Here is a 23356-nt window from a genome sequence, read left to right on the forward strand (position 1 = left end):
TCAGGTCATAATGGCTGACATGAATGGCTAAACAGTTCTAACTGTGTATCATGGGTACATTCTAGGGAGCTGCATTAGCTACGCTTTACATTTCAGTTCTGGATATGGGCAGTAATTGTTGAATGGGATCTCAGTTGCACTAAAGACAGCAATAAAAGTTCTGAACCCCTCATTCTGCGTGGTTTCTATAATTAGTATTTGTTGTAATTTTCTCAATCCTGACAGCTAGTGATAACTGAGTTTATTCGTGCACAGTATCTTTTTCTCAATAAATACAAAAGTTTCAAAATAATTTTATTTTCAGAAAATAAAACATCTGGATACAGTGACACATCCAGTTTAGTGGCAGTAAGTCAGACTGTGTGTGTGGATGGGAGCATTCTCCATAGGGATGGCAGATGGTGTAAAACTGAAAAATATTATTTTAAAAAAGTTGCTCTTTTGGTGATGTATTGAAGTTTGCAGACTAGCTTTGCAAAAAAACCTAGCCTGAGCTAGGTAACTATCAAGAGTTCAGCTTTGTTGTATGTGGGTATCCTACTTTTGGCCAGGACAGGGTTAATTTTTTCAGTTCTGCATGGTGCAACTTCCCCAATCTAGTTACTTTCCTTTCTTTTAAATAACAAATATAGAGGGAAATTAAAACAAAGCAAAATTTTACCTTGTTTGGATTGTGCTTCCACTGTGAACTTCATTGTATCAATCATTGAATCAACATTTCATGTGCAAAACTTGCAGTGTATCTTAAGACATGCTAACCTAGTTGTGGAATGGGCGTTCTAACTCCCAGCTACCTTAGGTGCACCTCAAGCCTTCAGTAGGCATCAGTGGAAATCTGTCAGTCCTGTTAACGGGCCTATGAGCAATATTGTGCTAAAACATGGTGTTATGCGTGATTGGTTGTTTGACTGGCTGTTGTTCAAAAGAACAGAAAAAGAAAAGCAGCTTCTTCTGTGTTTTGGTGGTAAAGAGACAAAGGAATGGCTTGGCTCCTCGTGTAACCTCCACACTCTTATCTAGCAGTGCATGTAAGTGCACATTTAGCCCCTGAAAGATCATTGACTTAGAAACTAGACTAGAGAATTAAGTGAAAGCTCCTAGCTGAGAAAACTTTAAAAGTAATTTTCTGAGAGTACATCTTCCACATTTTCAGGAAGTGTCCAGTCCTCTTCTTAACTCTGTACTGTTCTGTTTGAAAATCATATCCAGGTCACCCTATCTCTTTTCCTCACTTAGCGTAGAAATAAAACGTCATGAGAATCAGACCCCAGGTTAAAAAACAGTGTGCAGTCCAATGTAATAAAGTGTGCCATCTGTGCTGAGCCTTAAATACTGTCATGTAGGTGCAAATTCTGCTATGTACATCTCTGTTCCATTGAAATCAGTTGGAGGCTGACACTAGTATCTAGAAAGATCTGAATCCAGCCCTAGGAGAGTTTTGTGTTTAGGCTGCCTTATTGTAATCTAATAGTAATTAACAAATTCTTAGCAAGATCTCAGACCGTAGTTACCGGAAGTTGACTAGGATATGCATCCAAAGTAATGGAAGTTGTAGTATCTCAAGTACACTCTCCAGCATATAACAAGATAAAACAGTTAAAAAAAAAAAAATCTACAAAGTGTGTTAATGTTATTGTCTGCTGTTCCTGGTTAATTTTGGATGAATGTAAACAGATGCATGATAAACAGCCGACAAGTTCCAAGAAAATATTTTTATTGATTTGTCTTGATCGTGGGTTTTCTGTATTGTATATGAGATAATTTTAGATAGATATGTATATATTTATATTTGAGAGAATAGTTTGTTATGATCACATCACCGGTTCGCTCCATAATTCCTGTGTATGAAGACCAGAAACAAATTAATTTGTTAGAAGTATACACCCTGTGTCTTTCCTTTTCTGTTACGTTTTGTTGTTTTTATAATTATGTACAGTGTAAAATATTTGGTATCTATCTTCAGTCTTTCTGTCAAAAGGAAGCTTGTTTGGATTGAGATTATAAGAATTTTTGATTATATTTATAATGGCACATTACAGATTTTTTTCTTTAGTAATAAATTTTTTGGCCCATCTCATAGGTGGATAACTGTCCAGAATCAATTAAACCGTTTTTGTGGACTGTGTGTTGGGGAATTTTTCTCTATGACTTGTAGCTGCTGCTTCTTGGAAGCTACATTTTTTTTAGCTGCAGTAAGCGTGTGTCCGTGAAGCATTTTCTTCTTTCTTCAGTCACACAGATGAAAATCACATAGTTCCTCATGGTTTAACGTGCCCTCCCGCCCCCCCCCCCAAAAAACCAAATCCAGCCCAACCAGCCAAAAAAACCCAGTCAAACAAACAAAACCCAAAACCTCCTACTAAACCCACAAAAAGGTTCCTGACTGATTTTTCTGGAATTATGTTGACAGGCATTATGAGGAGAATTTATGCTTTTCCCAGAAGAAAGCTATTCTTACGGGGGTTACAGATTATAATACAGCTGTAATGTCCTAGGATTGGATTTACTTTATGTGTTGCTTGAACAATACGTTTTCATAATGGAATTTCTTTCTGCGGCAAATAGAAAAAAAAATGCAGAGCGTTACTCTGCAATCTCAGCCAATTTCTCCACTATTACATGGAGTCTTCTGTTTATCACCATCACACAGTGGATGGTGATACCTTTATCTAACAAAAGATAACACCTCCTAGGTGCTTGGGGCCCATTAAGGGCGAGTGTGTGAAGATTGATGTGAGTTCTGTGTTGCCAATGCTTCATTTGCAGGCTTGGCTCTTGGGGTTAGGTAATTGTTCCCTTCTTATATTGGGGTCACTTGCATGAGGAAGGCCTGTTCTTGGCAGGTGTTTCTGGATATTCTTCTCACTTTTGCTGCTGTTTGAATTTTAGTTGTCATGTGTGTTGTCTGTTCTGACAGAGTGTAGACCTGGATGACCACCAGAAACCTGAATTTAGAAGAGTTTTTAGTTCTTCCATCATTGAAAATGGGCATCGATCTTCATCATCAGGTACGAACAGGGCATGAAACGAAGCAGCACTACTTGTAAAATACCTGATCCTGGCAGTCATAGAGCAGGTCTCGCATTTTGGAAGGGTTAGAATCTGCTATAGTTTCAGAATAAATGTTGTCCTGTGGCACCAATACTTTATTTCCTAATTAGGAGTTTAACTTTTAAACTTTGGCTTTACTGTTAAACATGTACTATGGTGTTTCATAAATTAGAGGCTATTACTGTCGCATTAACTTGGGAGACGAGCGATAAGGCCTGCTATGCTGGGTTCCATTGCAGTCTCGCATCCCAAAACATCTTGCAAGTCACCCGTCCACTTCCATCATCCTTTGGTGGAGGAAGGACTTAACATCTCCACTTTAGAGAAAGTCATACAGTGTTTCATAAAACCATGAAAAGAACAAAAATGCCAGGGCAGGAGATTGGAAGTGAGGGCTGCACAGAGGAAGAGAAGCTTACCGAATGCAAATGCTAGTGTATTAATGATCTGAAGACATTGTTCCTGCTGCCATTCACGTAGAGCAAGTGCGATCGCTGTGAGGATCGCTTGCGCTAGGGTTGCTCCTGCTACATAAGTGGTACTGTGATTCACGGGGGAGTAATTCCAATGACTTGTAAAATAAAGTTGTTGCATGGACATTGGTTTGTAACTTTGTTACAAATCTGCAAACAAATTTCCTTCCTCTCTCCTGCTTTTTATTCAGGTCAGGCAAAAGCCGCCCATGAGCTGACCTCTTTTCATATGTCAGAATCTTCTTCCCCTGAAGCCCATGCCCCTGCAGTCACCTTACAGATGCCCCACCTTCCCGTTACTGCAGTAACCAGGACATCTGAGAAGTTTTCAGGAGAGAACATCTGTTCAGCAGGAACAATTAATACATCTTCTTGCCTGCTGGGACAGGGCAAGAGCACAAATACAATGGGAGTAAAACCTTCCAACCAGCCAGGTAAAAGAGACAAAAATAACTTGCTGAAGCTGCATGCCATTTCCTTTCTTCAACTGGTGCTATCAGTATTGTCCCATGACCTAGTGGTAATTATGAAACGTTGCTTCTATGGCTATATATCCCATTGCGGGACACTTCAATTTGGAATACTGTGGGTCCTAGCTGGAACTTTCAGCTGTTATGTCACATCTGCAGAGAATTTTTGCTGCCTAATGTAGTTGAGTTTTTAGTGAAGCATATCTTATAGCACAGTTACTGAATTCAATAAGTTACTGAATCTCTTAAACATGCCCAGCTATTTTAATGAAATTTGTAGACATTTTTACTGCTCTGAGACTGGAGGCCCTGTGAGAAGTTAGGTTGAGTTTAAAAAAAAAGTCATACTGAAGTCATTCATCCTTGGCTGTGATACTTACAAATTGGACTATATATATATACACACACACAGAGGTCAGAAATTATAGAAGGAGACCAGATGGGATTGCCAGCAAGAGATAGGGATTATTTGCAGATTCTTTCGATTTTATCTTACTAAAGCTGAGAATGTCACAAATGCTTCCTTTGTCTTTTTTTTTTTGTGCTGATACAGTGAAGGACTGGAATTCAGTTACAATGAGAACAGTGGATTCATCTGCCACTGGAGGTGAGTGTTCCTATCAGCATGCCCTTATGCAACAAAATTGAGAGTGATTCCATGCTCTTTGGGGGATTCAGATCTGAGCACGTAGTTTTGATTTGTAGTACTAAATGGTAATACTAAAATTGCTAACAAGTCTGTATGCAGACTCATAGAATCATGAAAACTTGTTCTACTCCATCAGATTCTCAATCAGTTCAGTGAGGGGTTCTTACCCTTATTTGCACAGTGATGTACATGTGTACTGTTAGGCAATCTCTGCAGTGGAAACCATAGGTGCCAGAAAAGTGTGGCAGGCAGACAGCTTGAGCAGTGAAGATTTCAGCTGATTGAGTGAAAACTGTGACTATACACAAGGTAGTGGCAATTGGAAAGTGGTGTGCCCACCCATGTGTTTTGAAGCAAATGACTTTGAGTAAGACAGAAGTAAGGAGTCTCCTTTGTAATATGAATGCGTCAAAGGACAAAATGTGTCACTCCACTTTTGCATTTATAGAGCATAGCTGGAGTCCAGAGCTGAGCTCTAAGAGGCAAAGCACAAAAGGTAGACACTCAGGAATGGAGGAAGGAAGATGCAAAATCGGTTTTAAGCCACATTTGCAACTTGGAGTCTGTTCTAGTTTACAAACTAAAATATCTTCCTGGCAGTAATTAGGTCATTTAAATTATGCACTCAGTTATGTTAAACTCCTCAGGGCTTGTCTGCTAGAATGACTTTTGCAGGCACCACTTTTTCTTTTAACTGAAGTGTCTGTGGCAGCGTGCCCTCCTCTGAGGTCTGCACAAGGGCCTGAAGTGATCTGACCTTCCGAGTGCGGTTTTATCAAAGATATCCTCTCAGAGTCCTTTCTGGTATGCTTACACTATCCTTGCTGCAGTGCAACAATTTTACAGAGGAATTGAACCGCTGGGGAAAATCCTTCCCCAGCTTGTTAGCTCATATGGAAGTTAGAGGCCTGTAGCTTTACAGTGTAACGAGTAAAAATCAACGCGTGTCTATCCATCAGGAAAGCACGAGGAAAGTTTCTATTTGAAAGCACACGAGGAAAGTTTCTGCAGTAATGTGTCTTTTATGTTTTTATATAGAGAATGCTACTTCTGCCACCAAGTCTGTCTCAACTGTGGACTATGGGCTGCGTAGTGGAACCAAAACTGGTGAAAGGTATGCATTCCTCATGACATTTTGTTAGGCCATTGTGGTCAATATAGTCTCAAGGGACAGGTGTTCTGCTGACTTGGAAAACAGGTGAGTCCCAGATGCTGTATTTTAAGCATTGAATGTATAATTGTACATTAATCTAGTTGCCCCATAATCTCTTACATTAACCTAGGGAGTTCATTTAATGTATTTTGGTCCGTCGACATGTAAATGGGCCTATTCCTCTTAACCACGCTTCTACTTTCAGGGAATAACCAATCAATGACTACTGGAATAATCACACCAGCTGTACTAAAACCATCCTAGTGATGTACTGTACATAGTAATTTTTGTTCAACACAGCAGTGCTTGTATACATACCCTGGATATTCTCAGGTGAAACATGCCAGGTTATTTACTGATTGTACTTCTCATGGGAAATCAGCAACCTGCTATATATGTCGTGGTATGTGTCCAGTTTGAGGGCCATTCATTCCCCCTAACCCCCCTGCACGACTTGCTCTTTTTGTGCCTCTGATTCCTGTATCAGGGCCGTATCTTGATTAATCCTCACACCTTTCTTTTCACAAGACATCTAGTAGGCTGTGCGTTGACATCACTCCTGTGATTACAGCTTTGGATAGCCTTAGCACATTTGGCTCTTTTTTGGGGGGGGAGGCTTCTTCAGGCTGCCCCACCAGTGCACCGAAGAACAAATGAATTGCCAGTGCTATATTTTAAGCCTGTTAAAGGCTGTGAGCTTTCCTCTGGGCTAAGTGGAACAGAGATGAGAAAGGACAAAAATTTTATAGAGCAGTTTCAAGTAGACCTAACTGTGGGTTTCCACATTGTTTTAGTCTTAGTCAGTAAGACTTTCAGTGCCCGATAGTGGAGGATTTTTGTTAGGAGGAGGATGTTATCAGGTCCTTTGAAAACAGTTTTAAAAATACTCATCTGTGTTGAACTTTGGGCTTATTTTTGGAAACCAATATATGATTGCCATCAAATATCCTTAGTTTGACTAGCCTAGAGTTTAATTTCTAGACAAATGCCTTGCTGAGGACTGCTACACATTCTTTATTAATGAGTTGCAGTTGCTTAGTAGAGGACTACATGGTATCACAATTACTCCTGGCATATCCAGACATACTTAGCAGGCAAAATAGCCATCAAGAAAAAAATGGGAGAGAAGAAAGTTTAAACCTCTTAAATTTGGCTTGTATCTGCCTTGAAAACAATCCCAAATTAGGCATTACATTTTTTCTGAGGTAGTTCCAACATCAGCACTCCAATATTTGGGTCATGATACACTAAGCACCCTAGAGAACTTGGTGTCATACCTGACCTCCATCTGTACCAGAAATTAATGTGTGACACTGATGTCATTGTTCTTTGCCTCTTTCCCCATCTCTGTTACAGAGAATACTTCCAAATGCAATGTGTGACTTACTTCATTAATGCTGATGAAGCGGTATATGGCTCAAACAAACACAAATTGGAGTATAATCCTATATTCTCAATCAAATTACCAGCTTGCAGTCAGTAAAGCAACGCTGACAGAAGCTCAGAATTCTGTGTGCTATAAGTAAAAATTTCAAAAGTACTTCCTGAATTACTCTTTAAGTTTAATTTTGAAAATGTGACAGCCTCAAGGAACCCTGAACCTTGGCAATGAAAGGGATTTAGTGCTCCTGTGTGACCACAACTTTTTTCGTGAAGGTTTTTAATTGTATTTCTGCTCAGTGCTACAAAGTGCTTGTGGCTTGTCCAGCTGTGTCTTATTTGTAATAGTACCTTATGGTCTTCTATACTTAAGTGCTGTTGTGTGTCAATAATAATTTTACTTTTATTAAAATTGCTTTTCACTCATGCAGATCCTCTTGAAATGGATCTTTTGGGAGGTTTAGAGACAGCAGTTGAACCTTTATGCTGGCTCTTGTCACTGCAGAGTTACTCTTTTGTTTACTGCATACTTTTTATGTTATGTTTTTCCAGTGCCATTGACAGTTACTGTGATGTGACCGTGACCCCCAGCTCTCACTCGCCTCCTCCTACCGTACGTCGCCAAGTTGAAAGGAGGCGAGAACTGGTGCGATCTCAGACGCTCCCGCGGACTATAGGAACACAGGCCAGAAAAGCGCTTTTCGAGAAATTTGAACGTGATGATGGAAAGTATGTCACAGTCCTTGTCTCCAGAACGGTTTCTTAAAGGGAAACTAATTTGTCGGTTATTACCAGCAGAGTACAGATGGGTGGGAGAACTCTCTCAGTGTAGGATTCGGCGCTAAGGGACAGTATGAGGTCACTTGAAGTTTCACTGACTTTACAGACCAAGCCTTGGAAATTCACAGCTACAGATTCCTCTGGCTTTGGAGTTGTTTAGCTGAAGCAGCAGGTGTCTTTTATCAAGAAAGAGTTCTGTGAAACCTGCCTTCTCCATCATTATAGGAGACTGCGAGTATAGTTGCCATTCATTGAGGATCAAAAGTATGAACTCTCCTTGATGGGAGTATGATTTAAATAAAAGAGGGCTTGGAATTCTGGCTTTAGTGAAATAAAAATTAGTTTTTCTTGCAGGACCAACAAGTTGAGGTTTCAGCAACATGTTTCTCAAATATCACCTGGAGGGGCTGACCTGGGCAAGGTTGCGTAGATGTTCCTGACAAGTAGGTTTAAGTTTTTCTAGAATGTAATTTAATCTGATCTCTGTTAATTTTCCAGAGGAAAAGGAGAATCCAGAGCTAAGCTGAAGAGGTCGCTGAGTTTTGGGGTTGCCAGCGCTAGCAGCATTAAACAAATTCTGTTAGACTGGTGTCGCTCAAAAACCATAGGATACAAGGTGAAGATATGCTAGTGCTTCCAGCTCTCTCTTCTTTTTTTTTTTCAGGAGAATTTGCCAAAAAACCATGCTCAAAAGGTGAATGTAAAATATGCTAGAGAATAAGTTAACTTCCTCAAGGTCATCAATTTTATTGTGGGTAACACAAACATGGTTTGCACAGGCAGCACTTCAAGACAGTCAGTGATTGCATGAATGAGATTCTGTATGTCTATTAAAGCAATCCATTAGTGTTTTTCTGAAAGCCTACATTTTTGTGCTTATGGATATAAACTTCAGTATACACTCAGACATTTTTTTTTCTTCGTTGCCGACTGTAATTTTTGCATTCACATGATGTATGACAAGTTCTGAATACATGGAGACTATGGCCATTTTGCTACATGCAGACCAAAGTACTCTGTTGGTATTTGACAAATGAATTTGTAGTAAATGGTTGAGGTTGAATCACACTGTGAGTAAATTTTTATGAGGTAGCATCAGTGTAACTAAAAGAATACAGCAGTTCAGATTTTTTCATTTTACCAGGCCTTAAACTGCACTTGTCAAAGAAATACGAATTTTTTTCCTAGGGATTTTTTTGCATGCGTAGTATGTTTTTTCAACATTACTAAATGTGCATAATTATTGCTAAACTGTACATTATAGTACAAATAAGGAGAACTAATTAAAATTACTGTTAATTGCTTACTAGAAAAGCTGGGGCTTGAATTTTATATGATGGGAAAGCAGCATGAGACAAGAGCACAAATACGTTTCTTTTCATTGTGGCAGTTGAAAGTAACAATAAGAATTTGTTTTAAGAATCAGGTTGCGCAGTAGGTATGATTCTTCCTTTATTTCTACCTATCTGTGTGTAAACAGGTATTGAATTAGGCAAAGCAAGAAAGCGTAGTCTTTATCTAGTGTTATTCACAGTTATTCACAGAGTGAACTGCTCTTCAATTTTAAATCCTCCATAGGGTGATTATGATTATATATAAGCAGTGTCCTTAGTTTCCACAGATACTGAGCTGGTGCATCGGGGCCTGCTCCACAGCTCACTGATGTTGATTAGATTCTTCACAGTATTTTCAGTGGGCTTGGATCAGGGACCTTGACTATGTGTCTGCTTTGCATCTAGGTATTTCAGGCAAAAAGCTTTCTTGCTAAGTGTGCCTTTTTTTCCCAGAATGTCAACAGTGAAATGGATATACCAAGATGGGAAGAAAAAAATAAAGCCTGTGCTCTTTGCTCTTGCTGGTGGAAAGAAGGATAGAAAACTGCATTGAACAAAAGCAGCTGCTCTTATTTGTTCCCCTGTGCAGCATTAACATGTGTGTTTTTTTCATCGTGACAGCACATGATCTCCAGAACTTCTCCTCAAGCTGGAATGATGGATGGCATTCTGTGCTCTTGTTCATTCTTTCTTTCCTGAAGCTTTTGATTATAATAAGCTTGACCCGGCTAATCGCAAGCAGAACTTTGAGCTGGCCTTCACAACGGCCTGAGTGAGTACATTAGCTCTCTGTGAAGTGCTTCAGTTCAAGTCTAATGCACCTGGGCAGCAGTGAAGAGTTTAAGGATTATTCTTGTAGATTCTCTATCATTAGCTTGCATGAATTATGCCAAAAAAGATAATAAGCTCTGTAGAGAGAATGCATAGAACATGTGGGAGACTTCACCTCTATCTGTATGTTGTTTTGGTTGAAAAAGAATGAAGGTTGAATTCAGTGTAAGTAGAGACCGAGGCTGAGAGCTTCTCAGTATCTCAACCAGGTGACTGCATTTCTGAAATGGCAGAGCTAATACCCTCAATCACGTTATCCAGATTCTTCTTTGTGCTGTATAGCAGGCAGTTAATGCTAACTTGTTTGTTAAAGGTCGTCATGAATGTGAACTCGCCGGTCAGAAATAGTAACTTTTTTGAGCTGGTATCAACATGATTCTTACAGTAAGAACTCTCCGTGTGGTATGCAGCTTGGTTTGGTACACGTCTTCCGAATGATAACATGGTGGTAGGAATACATGGCTAATGCAATAACTTAAAGAAACTGGATTTTCCACTGGTCATTCAGTAAAAACCTTTCAAAATTCTTCACATAATGTTATTTCTCCTTATTATGGCCTCTAGCAAAGGAATTCATTTGGGAATTACAAGTATTTTTATAAGTACACATATATGTATATATAAAAAAATATTGTTGCTTGTCAGTGAGTTGAAGGAGATTTTGTGATACTTTTAGGTGATTGATCTCTAAGAAAAACTATCTACAACTCTCAAGGAAAGCCGCAGTGTTCTTCTACCTCGATTTATGTAAACAGTAAGTTTAGGGGAGAAAAAAGACACCACGAACACAACACTAAGAAACAGTAGGTGAGAGGTATCTACAGAAATTACTGTTCGTAGCTATGATTGCCCTTTCAAACTGATTTATTCATAGTGCCAGTAAAAGCTATTTTCTCAGTTACTGCTGTTCACCCCAGTACTAGCTGTGCTGATCAAATTGCTTCCTGCCCTTGTGATTTCTCATCTTAAGCCTCTGCAGATCTGTTCCTTTCTGCTGGTCCACATCATTCACATCTTGAAGATATGGGGGTGCTGGAGAACAAGCAAGTCAACAGCCACATGGGCCTTCATCAGCACATCTCCTCTCTTCCTGAGTTTTTTCCATTCTTTTGGAAACTCCCTACATATTAACCAAAATCTGAGACGTGGGCAGAGTAGCGTGAGCTTGGGCTACGTGCTACAGCTATAAGGAATGTGAATGATAGTGAAAAAAGCCCCAACCCTACAGGGCTTTAGATCAGATTCCAGTATAGAGGAAGAGAGAGAAAGAACAGGAATATTCCATGGTCACAGAAATAATAATGTCCGGCCTGACCCTGCTCAATTAATTGTGAAATGAAATGCTGCCGATAAACCTCAGGATTTCTTAAATGTTTCGATGATGCTCAAATCAGAGCAGTAAATGAATCTTGGAAGCAGCTATGTAACTCTAGATTTGTTGTATCTGTTTTATTATTACTACAGAAAAATGGCTCACTGTGATCGTCTGATAGAAGTGGAAGACATGATGGTGATGGGTCACAAGCCAGATCCCATGTGCGTCTTCACCTACGTCCAGTCCCTATACAGTCATCTACGACATTTTGAATAAAACCATTGACACCTCTCCAGCCAGAAGGGTCAAGTACACCATGCTAATGGGAAGAGTGACATTTTGCAAATGGGACACATTATTATTTCTTGCTTTTTACTGCTTACGTTCAGCTGTGTGGCTGGCTGACTGAAGTATTGCTGAGCAGTGCCCTGAAGTGTTGATCACATCACCATGTCACTAATACACAAATGGGTCTGAAAAGACATTGGCAAAGGCAAATGCTGTCATTTTGGTGCTAGTAGTAGGTTGGATTTTTAGGGCTTTTATGTTTAAAGATCCCGGGAAGCAAATTTCCTTCTCCTATCTCTGTAAGCTGGGGACAATTTTATGCAGTGATTCTGCTATGAAGGTGTTCCATCTTAAAATGGCAGGTAAAACTCCAGAAGATAGCACCTTCAGTTTTACTTCTCTGTTGAGCGTAGTACAAAAGAAATAGAGATGGACAAGGAAAATTCTGTTTAGCAAGTAATAACCTAGAGTACTCAACCCACCTCGGGCAATAATGCTTCTCCTCCAACCCTACCCCTCCACTCCGGCATACACACACAGAGATCAAACAGGCATTGGTTTGTTCTCTTAAAGCATAAAGAGAACATAACCTCTTGTCTGATGAGTGTGGGGACAGATTACTATGTTACATAATGGCATTTGTCTGTAATGGTCGAATCTAATGTGATTTGCTGCGAGGCTTGCTTAAAGCCTCTACTGGCAGTGCTGGATTAATTTCTTGATAAGATAGCAGCAGCTGGGGCTGTTCTGTGTCTGAGATTGTGTGCTTGCATGGTTTATGATTGCAGGAAAGGTGGGAGTACCTGGCACCTGGTATAAAATCCTTTGAATAGTTGTAATAGAAACAAGCCTGTAATGTGCTTTTACCAGGACTCAGGGGGAGAGCAGCTCTTCAGTGTGAGAAGGAGTGAACTCTTTACAACTGGTTCAGTTCATATGCTGACTGAGGTAGATGAACAATACACAAAAAATACATGAAAGGTGTGGGAGTTTTGAAATGAGTTGCACTAGTTTCAGTTTTCAGTTAATTAGCGTTTAAAACCACAGTACAGTTAGATTATTCCAGATTTACTAGACAAAATGCTCATGTGTCACTCTTTCTGGCTTTCTTTTCGATAAATCAACAGTGTTGTTTTCACAATGAACATTAAAACCACTAAAAAAATGTACTTAAAAAAAGCCTTCTAAGGCTCATAGAAAGTAAAATTGAAAGCCACAAGTCCTCTGCTCATGCTAGAGAATGTTTTTTAACCTGCCCAGTGCTTTTTGTAGATATTTAGAAAGATTAATTTGGTTCTGTATTGACGACCGTTATAATAAAATATATCAAGCATTCTTCAGATTTATTGCATCTTTTTAGAATGATGCGACAGATAACAAAGTAAAATCAGTGAAAACAACACAGAGCTTTTACTTAAAAGATTTTTATTCCAGTCATGACTCTGTGTGCTCTGAATTATAGTTTAAAAAGTACAGAAGTTCAGTTGCATTTGGAATATGATTTTTGTTCAGTCTCCCTTTCTAGTCAAGTTTACTTAAGAAACCACGAACGAAGCAACCGCTTTGTTAGCATATAAGTGCCGTTGTCTTCAGTTTTTGCTTTGTCTTGGACGACCATAATTCTAAGGAGTAAGCATGCACCTGTAGCTCCACCAAATGCACTGTAAGGATAAACACATTGTACTTATATTTTGGAGGAGTTTGGATTAAGCATGATGAGAAATCTGTCCACAACTGGCACACACAATATACCTATTTACATTCTTACAGTAGAATACTTTTTATTGATTAGCAGAGCCAAGTTCCATCGTAACTACCACAAGAGGGGCAATACTGGCTTCATACATTGCGTTCGTTCACAGTCCCGGGTCACGGATGATTTTACTGTGTTATGTGAGTGCTTGGTAAGACACAGGTAAGTGCTTGGCCAATTTAGGCCTAATAGCATATAATTCTATAAAGGAAGTTTTAGATTGTAAAGTTATTGCCAATTCACCAGGGTGAATCTACATCCTTTCTGTAATTTAGCCTGTTTTTGCAGCTACCCACAAGGTATTTGCACAGGTTTTCTAAAGTCTTCCCGCTTCAGAGAGGTGATGGTAAAGATACCTGGGACTTACCAGCAACCTGTTTGCAGGGAAGTGGGACTATAAGCTGAGCTGATCTATTGGTGGTTTGTGTGTAAGAAGATGAGGGAGATAGTGCTATGACATACTTTTAGAAAAACTTACAGCTTTGTGCATTAAGAGGTCTGCTCTATATTAATAACATCAACTATTTGATTGTATGATTAAATTTAAATTATATAATGTATGCCCCCAATTAATTTTTTAGTATTTTTATTTTTAAAAAAATGCAGAGCATGTGTGTATATATGACAGCGTGTTTAGCATGAGTGATAAAAGAACAATATATAAAGTTGGCATAGTATATATTTTACACAAATGGACTGTTTCTTAACTTTTCTAATGTTTCTGTATTGTATCTAAAAACGTATCTATGGTTGTTTGTTGGCAACTTGATCCTACTTTTAAGGGCTAAAGCAGTTTGTTCTGTGCAGTATTTTCAAGATAATGTCAGCAGAGACATCATCTACTTTTTAAGATTATGTTTGCATATAGCTTCCCAGAGCAGGAAAGTCCTTCTCTTTTATAGTATAATAACTGGATGAATGTCTTTCATCACTTCTCCCTTTGTGTGATATTTCCAATAAAGTGTTTAATCTAAACATATGCTCAAACCCATGCAAATTCTTGGATATATGTAATTACATATAAAACTATCCCAAAGGTTCAGCCTGTATCATTAATTTAAACCTGACCTGGCTTACATAGGTAGTTTTAAAGTGTCCAAAATAAAAGATGGGATTGCCTTTGTGTAAGATGGCATTTAAAAGCTCCTTGTGAATTTTGTCTGGATGTAGAAAATGGGTTCATTATTTATGAAGTGGCCAAGTCCTCAGTCTGGAAAAGTCTCACGTTTTCTGTGGAGAAGTCTAACTAATCAGCATTAATGAGTCTAGATCTAAATTAAGTATGTTGCCATGTTCCTTATTGGGTGCATGAAAAATACCGTAGATAGTCTTATTCTTCAGAGAATCAAACTGTCAGCCAAGCTGCTGCAACTGTATTGAAGTAGGAGAGTTCTCTAGGTTGAACCAATAGTGCAGCATCATTAACTGCTTTCTTTCAATGCTGCTGAAATTGCAAAGCAGACTAACGTAATAGGTCTGAACTCTGGTGTTCCACTAGTGTTCAAAATAATCTGTGAAGAAAGGCTGAGAGGGCTGGGGCTGTTCAGCCTGCACAAGGCTCAGGGGAGAGCTTCCTGCAGCCTTTCAGTACTTAAAGGAGGCTTGTAAGAAAGATGGGGACAAACTTTTCAGTAGGGCCTGTAGCGATAGAACAAGGGTCAACAGTTTAAACCTAAAAAAGTTGATTTAGACTAGATATAAGGAAGAAATTTTTTACAATGAGGGTGACAAAATACTGGCATCGGTGGCCCAGAGAGCTCCTCATCCCTGGAAAAATTCCGGGTCAGTTTGGCCTTGGCTCTGAGCAATCTGATAAAGCTGAAATCATAGAATCATAGAATGATTTAGGTTAGACATCCTTTGTAAAATCCTTTTTAAAGGCTTTACAGTGGAATGTGGTAAGCGAGCTGGTGTTAGTTTACCCCTACTGCTGTGCAGAAGAGGACTTACTTTTTCATCCAGCTGTAACTGGGCGCTTACACGTGGTGTGGAAAGGCGGTGCCGCTGCCTGCCCACCGGCAGAGCCTCCGCAGCACGAGGACTCAGCCCCTCGCCCCTCGGACGCGCCCCGCCCGTGACCGCTCGTTACAGCGGCTGCGAGCGGCGGCCCGGGCGGGGCGGGGCGCGGCGCGGGGGGAGCGTCCGCTGCGCGCAGCTCCGGCGGCTGCGGAGCCCTTTTCTACCTCTGTAAGTCGGTAGAGAAAACCACCTGAGCTAAAACTAAAGCTTTCTTCTGTCGTATAATTCATATTGCAGGATCAGTTGTAAATTTCGTATTAACGGTTTTAAAAGGAAGTTGTGTTTTACGGTAGCAGACACTGAGGAACGGATTTGAGGTTTGTAGCTTTAATTACTTTGTGGCGGTGTCGCTACACTCTGGGACAGGACAGCATGACATACTGGGTTTTCAGAACAAAACGGCATGAAGTCCCACCGTGTTGCCTCTCGGAGGCATAGCGACCTGGTTCAGGAACGGCACGACGACCACCTCAGGTCGTTCGGGCCACCAGCTCGCAGACACCAATTTGGTGGACGGCAAATGGCGTTTATTCATGGGTTACATAGGGTTAAATAACCTGGGTTTACCGCGTCACTTCCTTCTGGTCACGTATTACCTGTAGAGGGGAGGGGTTTTACCTGTCCCGCACAACGCGATATCTTCTGAACGCCTGTCCCTAATCTCCTACACCACCGGTCTCAAAATAATGTCGTGGAGAGCCATCACTGGGGGGTTCCTCTGCTTTCAAGGTGACTGAGCACGTTTTCAGAAACATGACATTCATTGTTCTCAACTGCTATTCAGATATCTCAACAATTCATTGTGAATCATTTGGTCATCCCTTTCAAATTTGCCAGTATTTCTAAATGCCTTGGAATGTTACTGGGAATAGAGATGATAAAATTTTGCAGAAGACAACTAATATGCAGCCTGATCCATACTCTGTGACTCATGCGAGCCAAAGTAAACCTCTGTTCAAACCAGCTGTGCGTTCAGATCCACCGAAGCCATTGGAAAATTTTCAGTTATTATGGAAAGGGTTCCAGTTCCTGCTCCACCTGTTCATGTGGGGGGGAAAAAAATACTGTTTTTAACTAACGCATTTTACTATGCAATGTAGATAACCTGGTAAAAAATCCATCAGGGAAAAAAAAGTCTACCTAGACCAAGGGGGGCCTGAATGTACAAATCAAGGGACAGTCCATAGAAGCACTGCCCTTTTGTGCAAATAGTTGCAGACTTCATGTGTGCAGTGCCATATAAATTCATCTACAGGTCTGCCTCAGTAGCAGTCTTTGTAATTGATTCTGATCACTGTTCAGCCTAGTCACAGTTTTGCTCTTCCATGTGCATCAGGAGCATGCTGAGTGTCTGTGACTGCAGCTTTCCTACATGCGTTAGCATATATTGCTCATTTTCCTTGCTTACCTTGCACCCCAGTCTCTGTTGCTTCTTGAATCTCTAAGGCCTCCTTCTCTCAGGCTAATGGCTTCAGTTCTAGCGTTAAACCTGTCTTCTGAAGCCTGTATTTTTCTTTGGCTAGCTCTGAAATACCTGCATTTTTCTGTAAGACAGTGTTTCTTCAGCTGAAAGTCCTTTTTTGCCCTTCCAGAATACTTGCGTATTTCTGTTTACATGTCAGCTGGCATGAAAGGCACTGTAGTTACCAGTTTTAATGACCACTGTTTGAAAGAGAAGGAAGATAATTAGCAGCTTTCTAGCTGTCACTGCATTGTTTTCGCAGCTAACAATTGCAGTTGCTTCCCGCTTTTCTGTCCAGGACCAGCTCTGCTTCTTTCTGACCAACGTTGCTTCTTTATCATTTTGTGATCTTTTTGAACGTTGTTGGGTTTCACTCTGAGAAACTCTGCTCTGGTCTAAACTATAGCACCATCTGATGTCATGCTTTTTATCTCCTTCATCTCTTCTGTCTGGCTTCCAATATCTTCTCTCCCAGGAAAGAATATTGTTGACACAGAGATGGAGTATACTACTAAGGGTATTTTATGACTGACATTTTAGATAGCTAGGTACTTAACACACTTCTTGTTTGCTTTCACAATCCTTATGCATTTCTACAACAAATCAATTCAGAATTACTGTCAGAAGCTCTAGAAACTATCAAAAAATAATGTACAGAGAACAAGCTCAGTCGAGGAGAAGTATCAGTCGAGAGGTGTGGGAGGGAGAAGGAAGTTGAGTTAAGGGTAGCTGTGCTGAATGGAATGTGGGCAGAGCTGTGTGTTGCTGAGGAGCAGTTGTGGGCATTTGGGCTCAGGAGCTGTCTCGGGAATACTGGATGAGCATACTGCAAGAATAGGAAAATAGATAATCAAACTGCTTTGCAAAAATTCAGGGCATTGGTTTCTCCCTCCATTAAACAAGTGTCCCGGTATGCTTTGTTCTTTGTTCCATTTTAGTCCTTTCCGGACTTTCCCATTTCCTCATTTGCCTGCTGAAGTTCCGCCTTCAGCTTTTCAGGTCCTTTTTTGGTTTGGGGTTTGGCTTTTTTTGGTTTTTTGTTTTCTTTTGTTGTGTTGTGTGGTCGTGGGGTTTTTGGTCAGTTGGGTTGTGTTGGGGTTTTTTTGGTTGTGGTTTTTTTTTGGTTTTTTTTTTCCTAATCATCATTAGAAAAAAATTGCCTAATCAGGCATTGGAACAGGCTGCCCTAGGAAGTGGTGGAATTGCCATCCCTGGATATGTTCAAAAGGCATGCGGATTTGGCACTTGAGGATATGGTTTAGTGGTGAACACAGCCACGCTGCATTAACAGCTGGACTCAATGATCTTAGTGGCCTTTTCCAACCTTAACAATTCTATTATTCCATTTCTTTTTACAGTCTAGATTTTATCCATCTCTCCAGCCATATTCTTGAAAGGTGTTTACTTCTCCAACATCTGGGAGGCTATTTATCTTTTATATTTGTTCACTTTTTCTCTTGTTTTCTGTGGTTGCTTGTTTAGTTATTCCAGCCTCCTCCACAGGTCTCCTTTCCCTTCTTCCTATTGCATAGTCCATCTTTTCCTGTCAGTTCCACTTCTCTCCTCCTAAACTCCACTCACAAATTCTTCTGTTTCTTCACTCTCCCACTCCAAACACATCAGCACATTCTTCCCTACACATCAGCAAAGACTTGGGGAACTTTGAGCAAGACATCTATTATTTTCATATCAGTGTCATTTTGCAGGTAAAAAGAACAAAATATTTCTCATCCGCATGGACCCGTCTTCTCCCCTTCCTGCTTCTGCAGCTAAATGTAATGCTATTTCTGTTTTCAGGTTCCACATTACAAGAACTAACCTGCATTATATCCAGAAACCTTCCAAATAACAATGGCCAGACTGTTGCAAGATACATCTAAATTTCATCCCTCAGAATGGTACACTGCAAACAGGATGCAGCGTGCCAGTACAGAGTCCCAGAAATCCAGGTCAGAATGTGTGACAGCTGAGAGTTGGAGGCTGGTGGATGAAATCGAAAAGACAACTCAAAAAACCCAAAGCGATGTCAATAAGAAAATAGGTAATCCCATGTCTTCTACAAGGGTCAAGACGCATTATTTGAGCTATATGTTTAAGACAGACTTAACAAACTAGTTGGTAATGAACAGGAGTATGTGTCAATGCCATGCTTGTTGATGTCATGGAAAAATCAAAAATATTTTATACAATATTTTGAGGCAGACTCTTTATTTTTATTACAAAACACACAAAAAGCTATTTTAACCAAACCTCCTGACACGGGGTTGCAAAACTGTTTCCACACAGCCCACAGCACTATAGGCACTCCACTGTAGAATAAGTCTATTTTTAGCCATATCTAAGATCTGAGCTACAGTCCTCTTGCTCATAAAATGGGCCTGTATTAATACGCGTTTGTTATTTTGATTCTACAGAACAGAGACGGGAAGAAATAAAATTCTGGAAGCAAGAACTAGATAACAAGCTAGAACAAATTGTTCATGAGACAGAGGTATTGTTGACTTTCAAGAATAGGCTGGAGAGAGCTTTGGAGAGCTGCAAAGAGCCACTTGTCGTTGCCCAAAAGTGTCTCATGTACAGGTGAGATGATTCAGAAGAAAAGCATTCAAGGAGAGAAAAAAAAAAATCTAGGTAATGAACCTTTAACAAATAAAAAAAAAAAAAAGACTGCAAACTAAAGGCCTGACTCTCTTTGCAGTGGAGTCACAGTCTGATTTAGGTGTTCATACACTGGGGAAAGCTGAACATCATCATCTGTTAGATGCAAGCATTTGAACAATGTGGTTGATGGTTTTTCCTTTTTTTATTTAGGCAGAGGAGAGTTGGGATTGACTTGGTGCATGATGAAGTGGAACAGGAACTACTGAAGGAAGCTGAAGTCCTCCAGGGGATTATTGCTTTACTTGGACGTACATTGGAACAAACCAATGAGCAAATCAGGTGCAGAGGCAAAGGGCACAATAGAACACTAATTAGATGAAAGTTAAGACAGCCGCAATACTGAGAAGTTGTAGGGTCAGGCTGAGCACAGGTCCTAAATTATCTTCAATGCTAAACAGTTGCAGGAGGCCAATCAGTAATGGTGAGATGCTCTGCATGTAGAATACAAAGTACTTGCACTTGATCCTTGGTCTTCTCGTGATTCAGTCCTGTGCCTTTAATTTCAATGTGAATTGTACCATCAATTTATAGAAAGGCAGCTTCATGCTGTAGATTTTGTGACTTGACAACTAAGAGTTCATACGCTAATATTTCCATAACAGCATTTGAATTACCTAATGCATGTATGCATGCATATTAAGGACACCTGTGAGTGTCTACACTTTGTCTTAAGAGTTTGGTTGTTTCTTCTCCTAGACGAAACCGTTCAGCAAAATACAACCTGGAAATGGATCTGAAGGACAAATTCACAGCTTTGACGATTGATGATTACTGTGCTAGCTTGACAAACGACACTCCTCATATCATATATGCTGACAATGCAATGAAACTGGAAGGAAAGTAAGTGGTTCTTTAGTTCAACAAACATATGATAATTATACAGATAATGTGGGCTGTCCCAGTAACAGCAAGATTAGTTTTGTGTAAAACAGGCTTTATCTTTTCGTCAACTGTTTCTTATACTTCTGTCCATCACTTTTTTGTATCACAATAATTATGCTCCCAGTGAACTCCAGTTTAGTAGAAGTTTTTGAAGTTCGCCATTAGCTAAGGAAGAATTTCACATATTGTTTAAACACAGAATAGATTTACTGCCCTTAACTTCTTTCCTCTCCCAGAGTGTCCCAGTGGGGAGAATGCTGGACTGGGACACCTGAGGTGTGGAATCAGTTTCTGACTCAGTCATTAACCTGTCAAATGTGCCCCTTTTGCATGGGTTAGTTAGTGTGAAAGGTTTAAATGGAAAAATAGCTACCACAGAAAAATGGGCTGAAAAGAGGAACCATGCTGAGAAAGCAATGTGTGTGAGAGCCTCAGGAAGTCACTCTTGCTATGGAACAACTGGCAAACTTGTAACACCAAGAGACTGACAGCTCTTGCTGCCATCACGTTGGCGTGCATCAACAACGGGTTGTGTAACTCAGACCACACCCAGAATGGTGTTGCCTGCTGTGTGCAAATGACAAGTACAACTTTATATAGCCACCCAATTAAATAAGGAATGAACCCTCTGAGGAACTTTCCAAACACCCACCTGCAAGCCACAGCAAGGATGACCCTCTAATTCTGGAGATACAGTTGGGGCTGGGCTTCTCAACTATTGCTCCAGGCAGGTACTCTAAGTGTCGCACAGGTGAACTGTGTGAGAGAATAAGTGACTGTGTTGTGTAAATAGCTATCTGCTGTGAATAGTAACAGCTTTATTAATGAAAGATGTTCTAAGAAATACTGGCTATTATGTGTGTTTCCCCCCACAATAACTTAATCCGTCGCCAGGGGAAAAGAAAGTTATAGCAAAGTTGCTCTATGACTCTAGCGAATTTGTTTTCATCTGACTCTCATCTACTTCATTACAAAATTATTGTGACAGAGCCTTTATTTTGTATCATCTGTAGAATTCCCAGGACAAGTGGCGCTTACTGGGACATGCAGTTAAAAGTACTGCTTTGTTCTTGATTTTGTGGCATAATTACAGATTTATGAAGCCATAGAGGACCTGCTGCTGTCTGTTGGTGACCTTTTATTTTGAATCTCTTTCAGTTTTGTTAGCCCTGAGGACTGGATAGATTTCTCAAACATAAATGTTGAAAAGGCTGACAAGCAAAGAAACAATTCTTTGGCACTGAAGGCGCTTATCGATAGCATTCTCTCACAGACGGCAAATGACATGCGCAAGCAATGTGAGATGGTGAATGTTGCTTTTAGAAATAGGGTGAAGGAAGTCAAGGATGCCAAGCACAAGCTAGAGACATTTCTTGCAATGGTAAGTCATAGGGGACAGTCAGTGAAAAAGTGGAAGCACTGGGCTTGAGTTATCTACTGGTTTTCCCAGTCCAGTGGGTAGCATTTATCTGCCACGTGTTCCTTTTTGTTCCCTTCTCCCTCCTCCGTAAAAGTCATCTTAGATTTTTTTTTTTTTCTTGGTTCTGTGTGCACCACCACAGAGATGCATTTCTGGAGTCACTTATTCAATCTAAATGTTGTTGTAGTCATCAGTAAAGTGAGGATTTTCCTTGTGATTTTTAGTTGCAAGGGGCTCCTATAGCTTTTTCAGGATTGTGATATAAGAGCCTGATAATTGATAAAAGCAGGGTCAATGTGCTCAAAATTTGACGCATGAAAACTGAGTATTAATATTAAAAATTAATTGCTGAGCATAAATTTCTGGGTTCACCCAGAACAGTGTCATCTGCTTTCCAATGACAGAATCATACCCCTGGCTAAGTTTTGCAAAATATCGTTTGATGAACTAACAACATAATGAGTGTTACTGTGATTGTTACAACTATTAAAGATGATGATGATGATGATGATGATGATGATGATGATGATCTCACACATTGTAAGAGGCGGTGTGCAGAATTTCGTTGTTGGATTTGTTAAGGTAATGGATGAGACTGCCTCACAGGAGAAGAACATTGCAGCCTTAAAGAAAGCAATTGCTGATAAAGAAGGACCTGTAAAAGTGGCTCAAACCCGCTTGGAAGCAAGAAACCATCGCCCCAATGTGGAACTGTGCTATGACACAGTGCACTGCAGCCTGATGAATGAAGTTCAAGAAATTACCAAAAATATTCAAAGGTGAGTGGAAATGATGCAAGAGGAAAATCTGTGGTATAGATTACTGGGTTAATTTAATGTGTCAGAGTAACAACGGGTCCCAGCTATTCTCCCTGAAAAGTTGGGAGTTGCTTTTCTCTTAAGGGCAGGACACTTTAAGGGAAGTTGCATGGATATTGTCTCCATGAATCCCTTTCCATCTTTCTTTTTTCTTGCTCAGAATTCCTAACCCATATAAGAAAAAAAAAACCTATTCATGTGTTTTCAACTAATGGCTGCCTCTATTTTCCCTATTAGATTAAAGGATGCATTGGCACAGGCTGAGGCAGAGCTGAAACGCCTGAGCTGCCGACAGCTTTCCTTGGAGGAAGAGATCAAGGTCAAGGAGAATACACTGTACATTGATGAAGTGCTGTGCATGCAAATGAGAGAGTCTCTTTACATAAACAATTACTGAAGTCATCATACTGGGGGATTGTGCTCCAAAGAACCAGCTCCTGCTGAAATTTTATTTACAAACTTCCAAATTTATTGGCTTGGCTCAATGCTGTCTAGTTGTGCAAGGTAATTAAAACAGACCTAGTACTTACAGCTATCTGTTTCACAGCTATCTATGCTCTAAAACATTTGATGAAATCTTCCACTTGGCAATAAAATTCCAGAATAATGAGAAATGC

General features: G+C 40.1%; 2 protein-coding genes across 3 annotated transcripts; both read left to right on the plus strand.

Moving 5' to 3' along the window:
* Positions 1-2914: 2914 nt before the first annotated feature.
* Positions 2915-12081, plus strand: LOC116453969 (smoothelin-like protein 2; the record flags this gene model as incomplete). The annotated part of the gene is made up of 8 exons (XM_032130001.1): positions 2915-3008; positions 3716-3958; positions 4548-4601; positions 5682-5757; positions 7729-7905; positions 8455-8572; positions 9912-10062; positions 11586-12081. Coding segments are annotated over 7 exons (840 nt in total), but the record flags the coding sequence as incomplete, so codon positions are not given.
* Positions 12082-14870: 2789 nt separating this feature from the next.
* On the plus strand, positions 14871-23353 carry TEKT1 (tektin 1). Of its 2 annotated transcripts, none has more exons than XM_032129984.1 (8): positions 14871-15664; positions 18756-18999; positions 19373-19538; positions 19770-19898; positions 20316-20459; positions 21660-21882; positions 22504-22700; positions 22977-23353. In XM_032129984.1, exons 2-8 carry the CDS (start codon positions 18810-18812, stop codon positions 23134-23136), a joined length of 1209 nt encoding a protein of 402 aa, XP_031985875.1. In that variant the 5' UTR covers positions 14871-15664; positions 18756-18809; the 3' UTR covers positions 23137-23353. The 2 variants fall into 2 exon arrangements, with proteins under 2 accessions (XP_031985875.1, XP_031985874.1); XM_032129983.1 differs by lacking the exon at positions 14871-15664 and adding an exon at positions 16074-16225.
* Positions 23354-23356: the final 3 nt, after the last annotated feature.

Source organism: Corvus moneduloides, chromosome 20 (assembly GCF_009650955.1).
Source record: "Corvus moneduloides isolate bCorMon1 chromosome 20, bCorMon1.pri, whole genome shotgun sequence".
Lineage (NCBI taxonomy): Eukaryota > Metazoa > Chordata > Aves > Passeriformes > Corvidae > Corvus > Corvus moneduloides.

Coding starts and splice junctions, on each gene's coding strand:
- TEKT1 (XM_032129984.1), top strand. CDS start 18,810: ATGGCCAGACTGTTGCAAGATACATCTAAATTTCATCCCTCAGAATGG. Junction 19,000..19,372: donor CGATGTCAATAAGAAAATAG/GTAATCCCATGT, acceptor TTGATTCTACAG/AACAGAGACGGGAAGAAATA. Junction 19,539..19,769: donor CAAAAGTGTCTCATGTACAG/GTGAGATGATTC, acceptor TTTTTTATTTAG/GCAGAGGAGAGTTGGGATTG.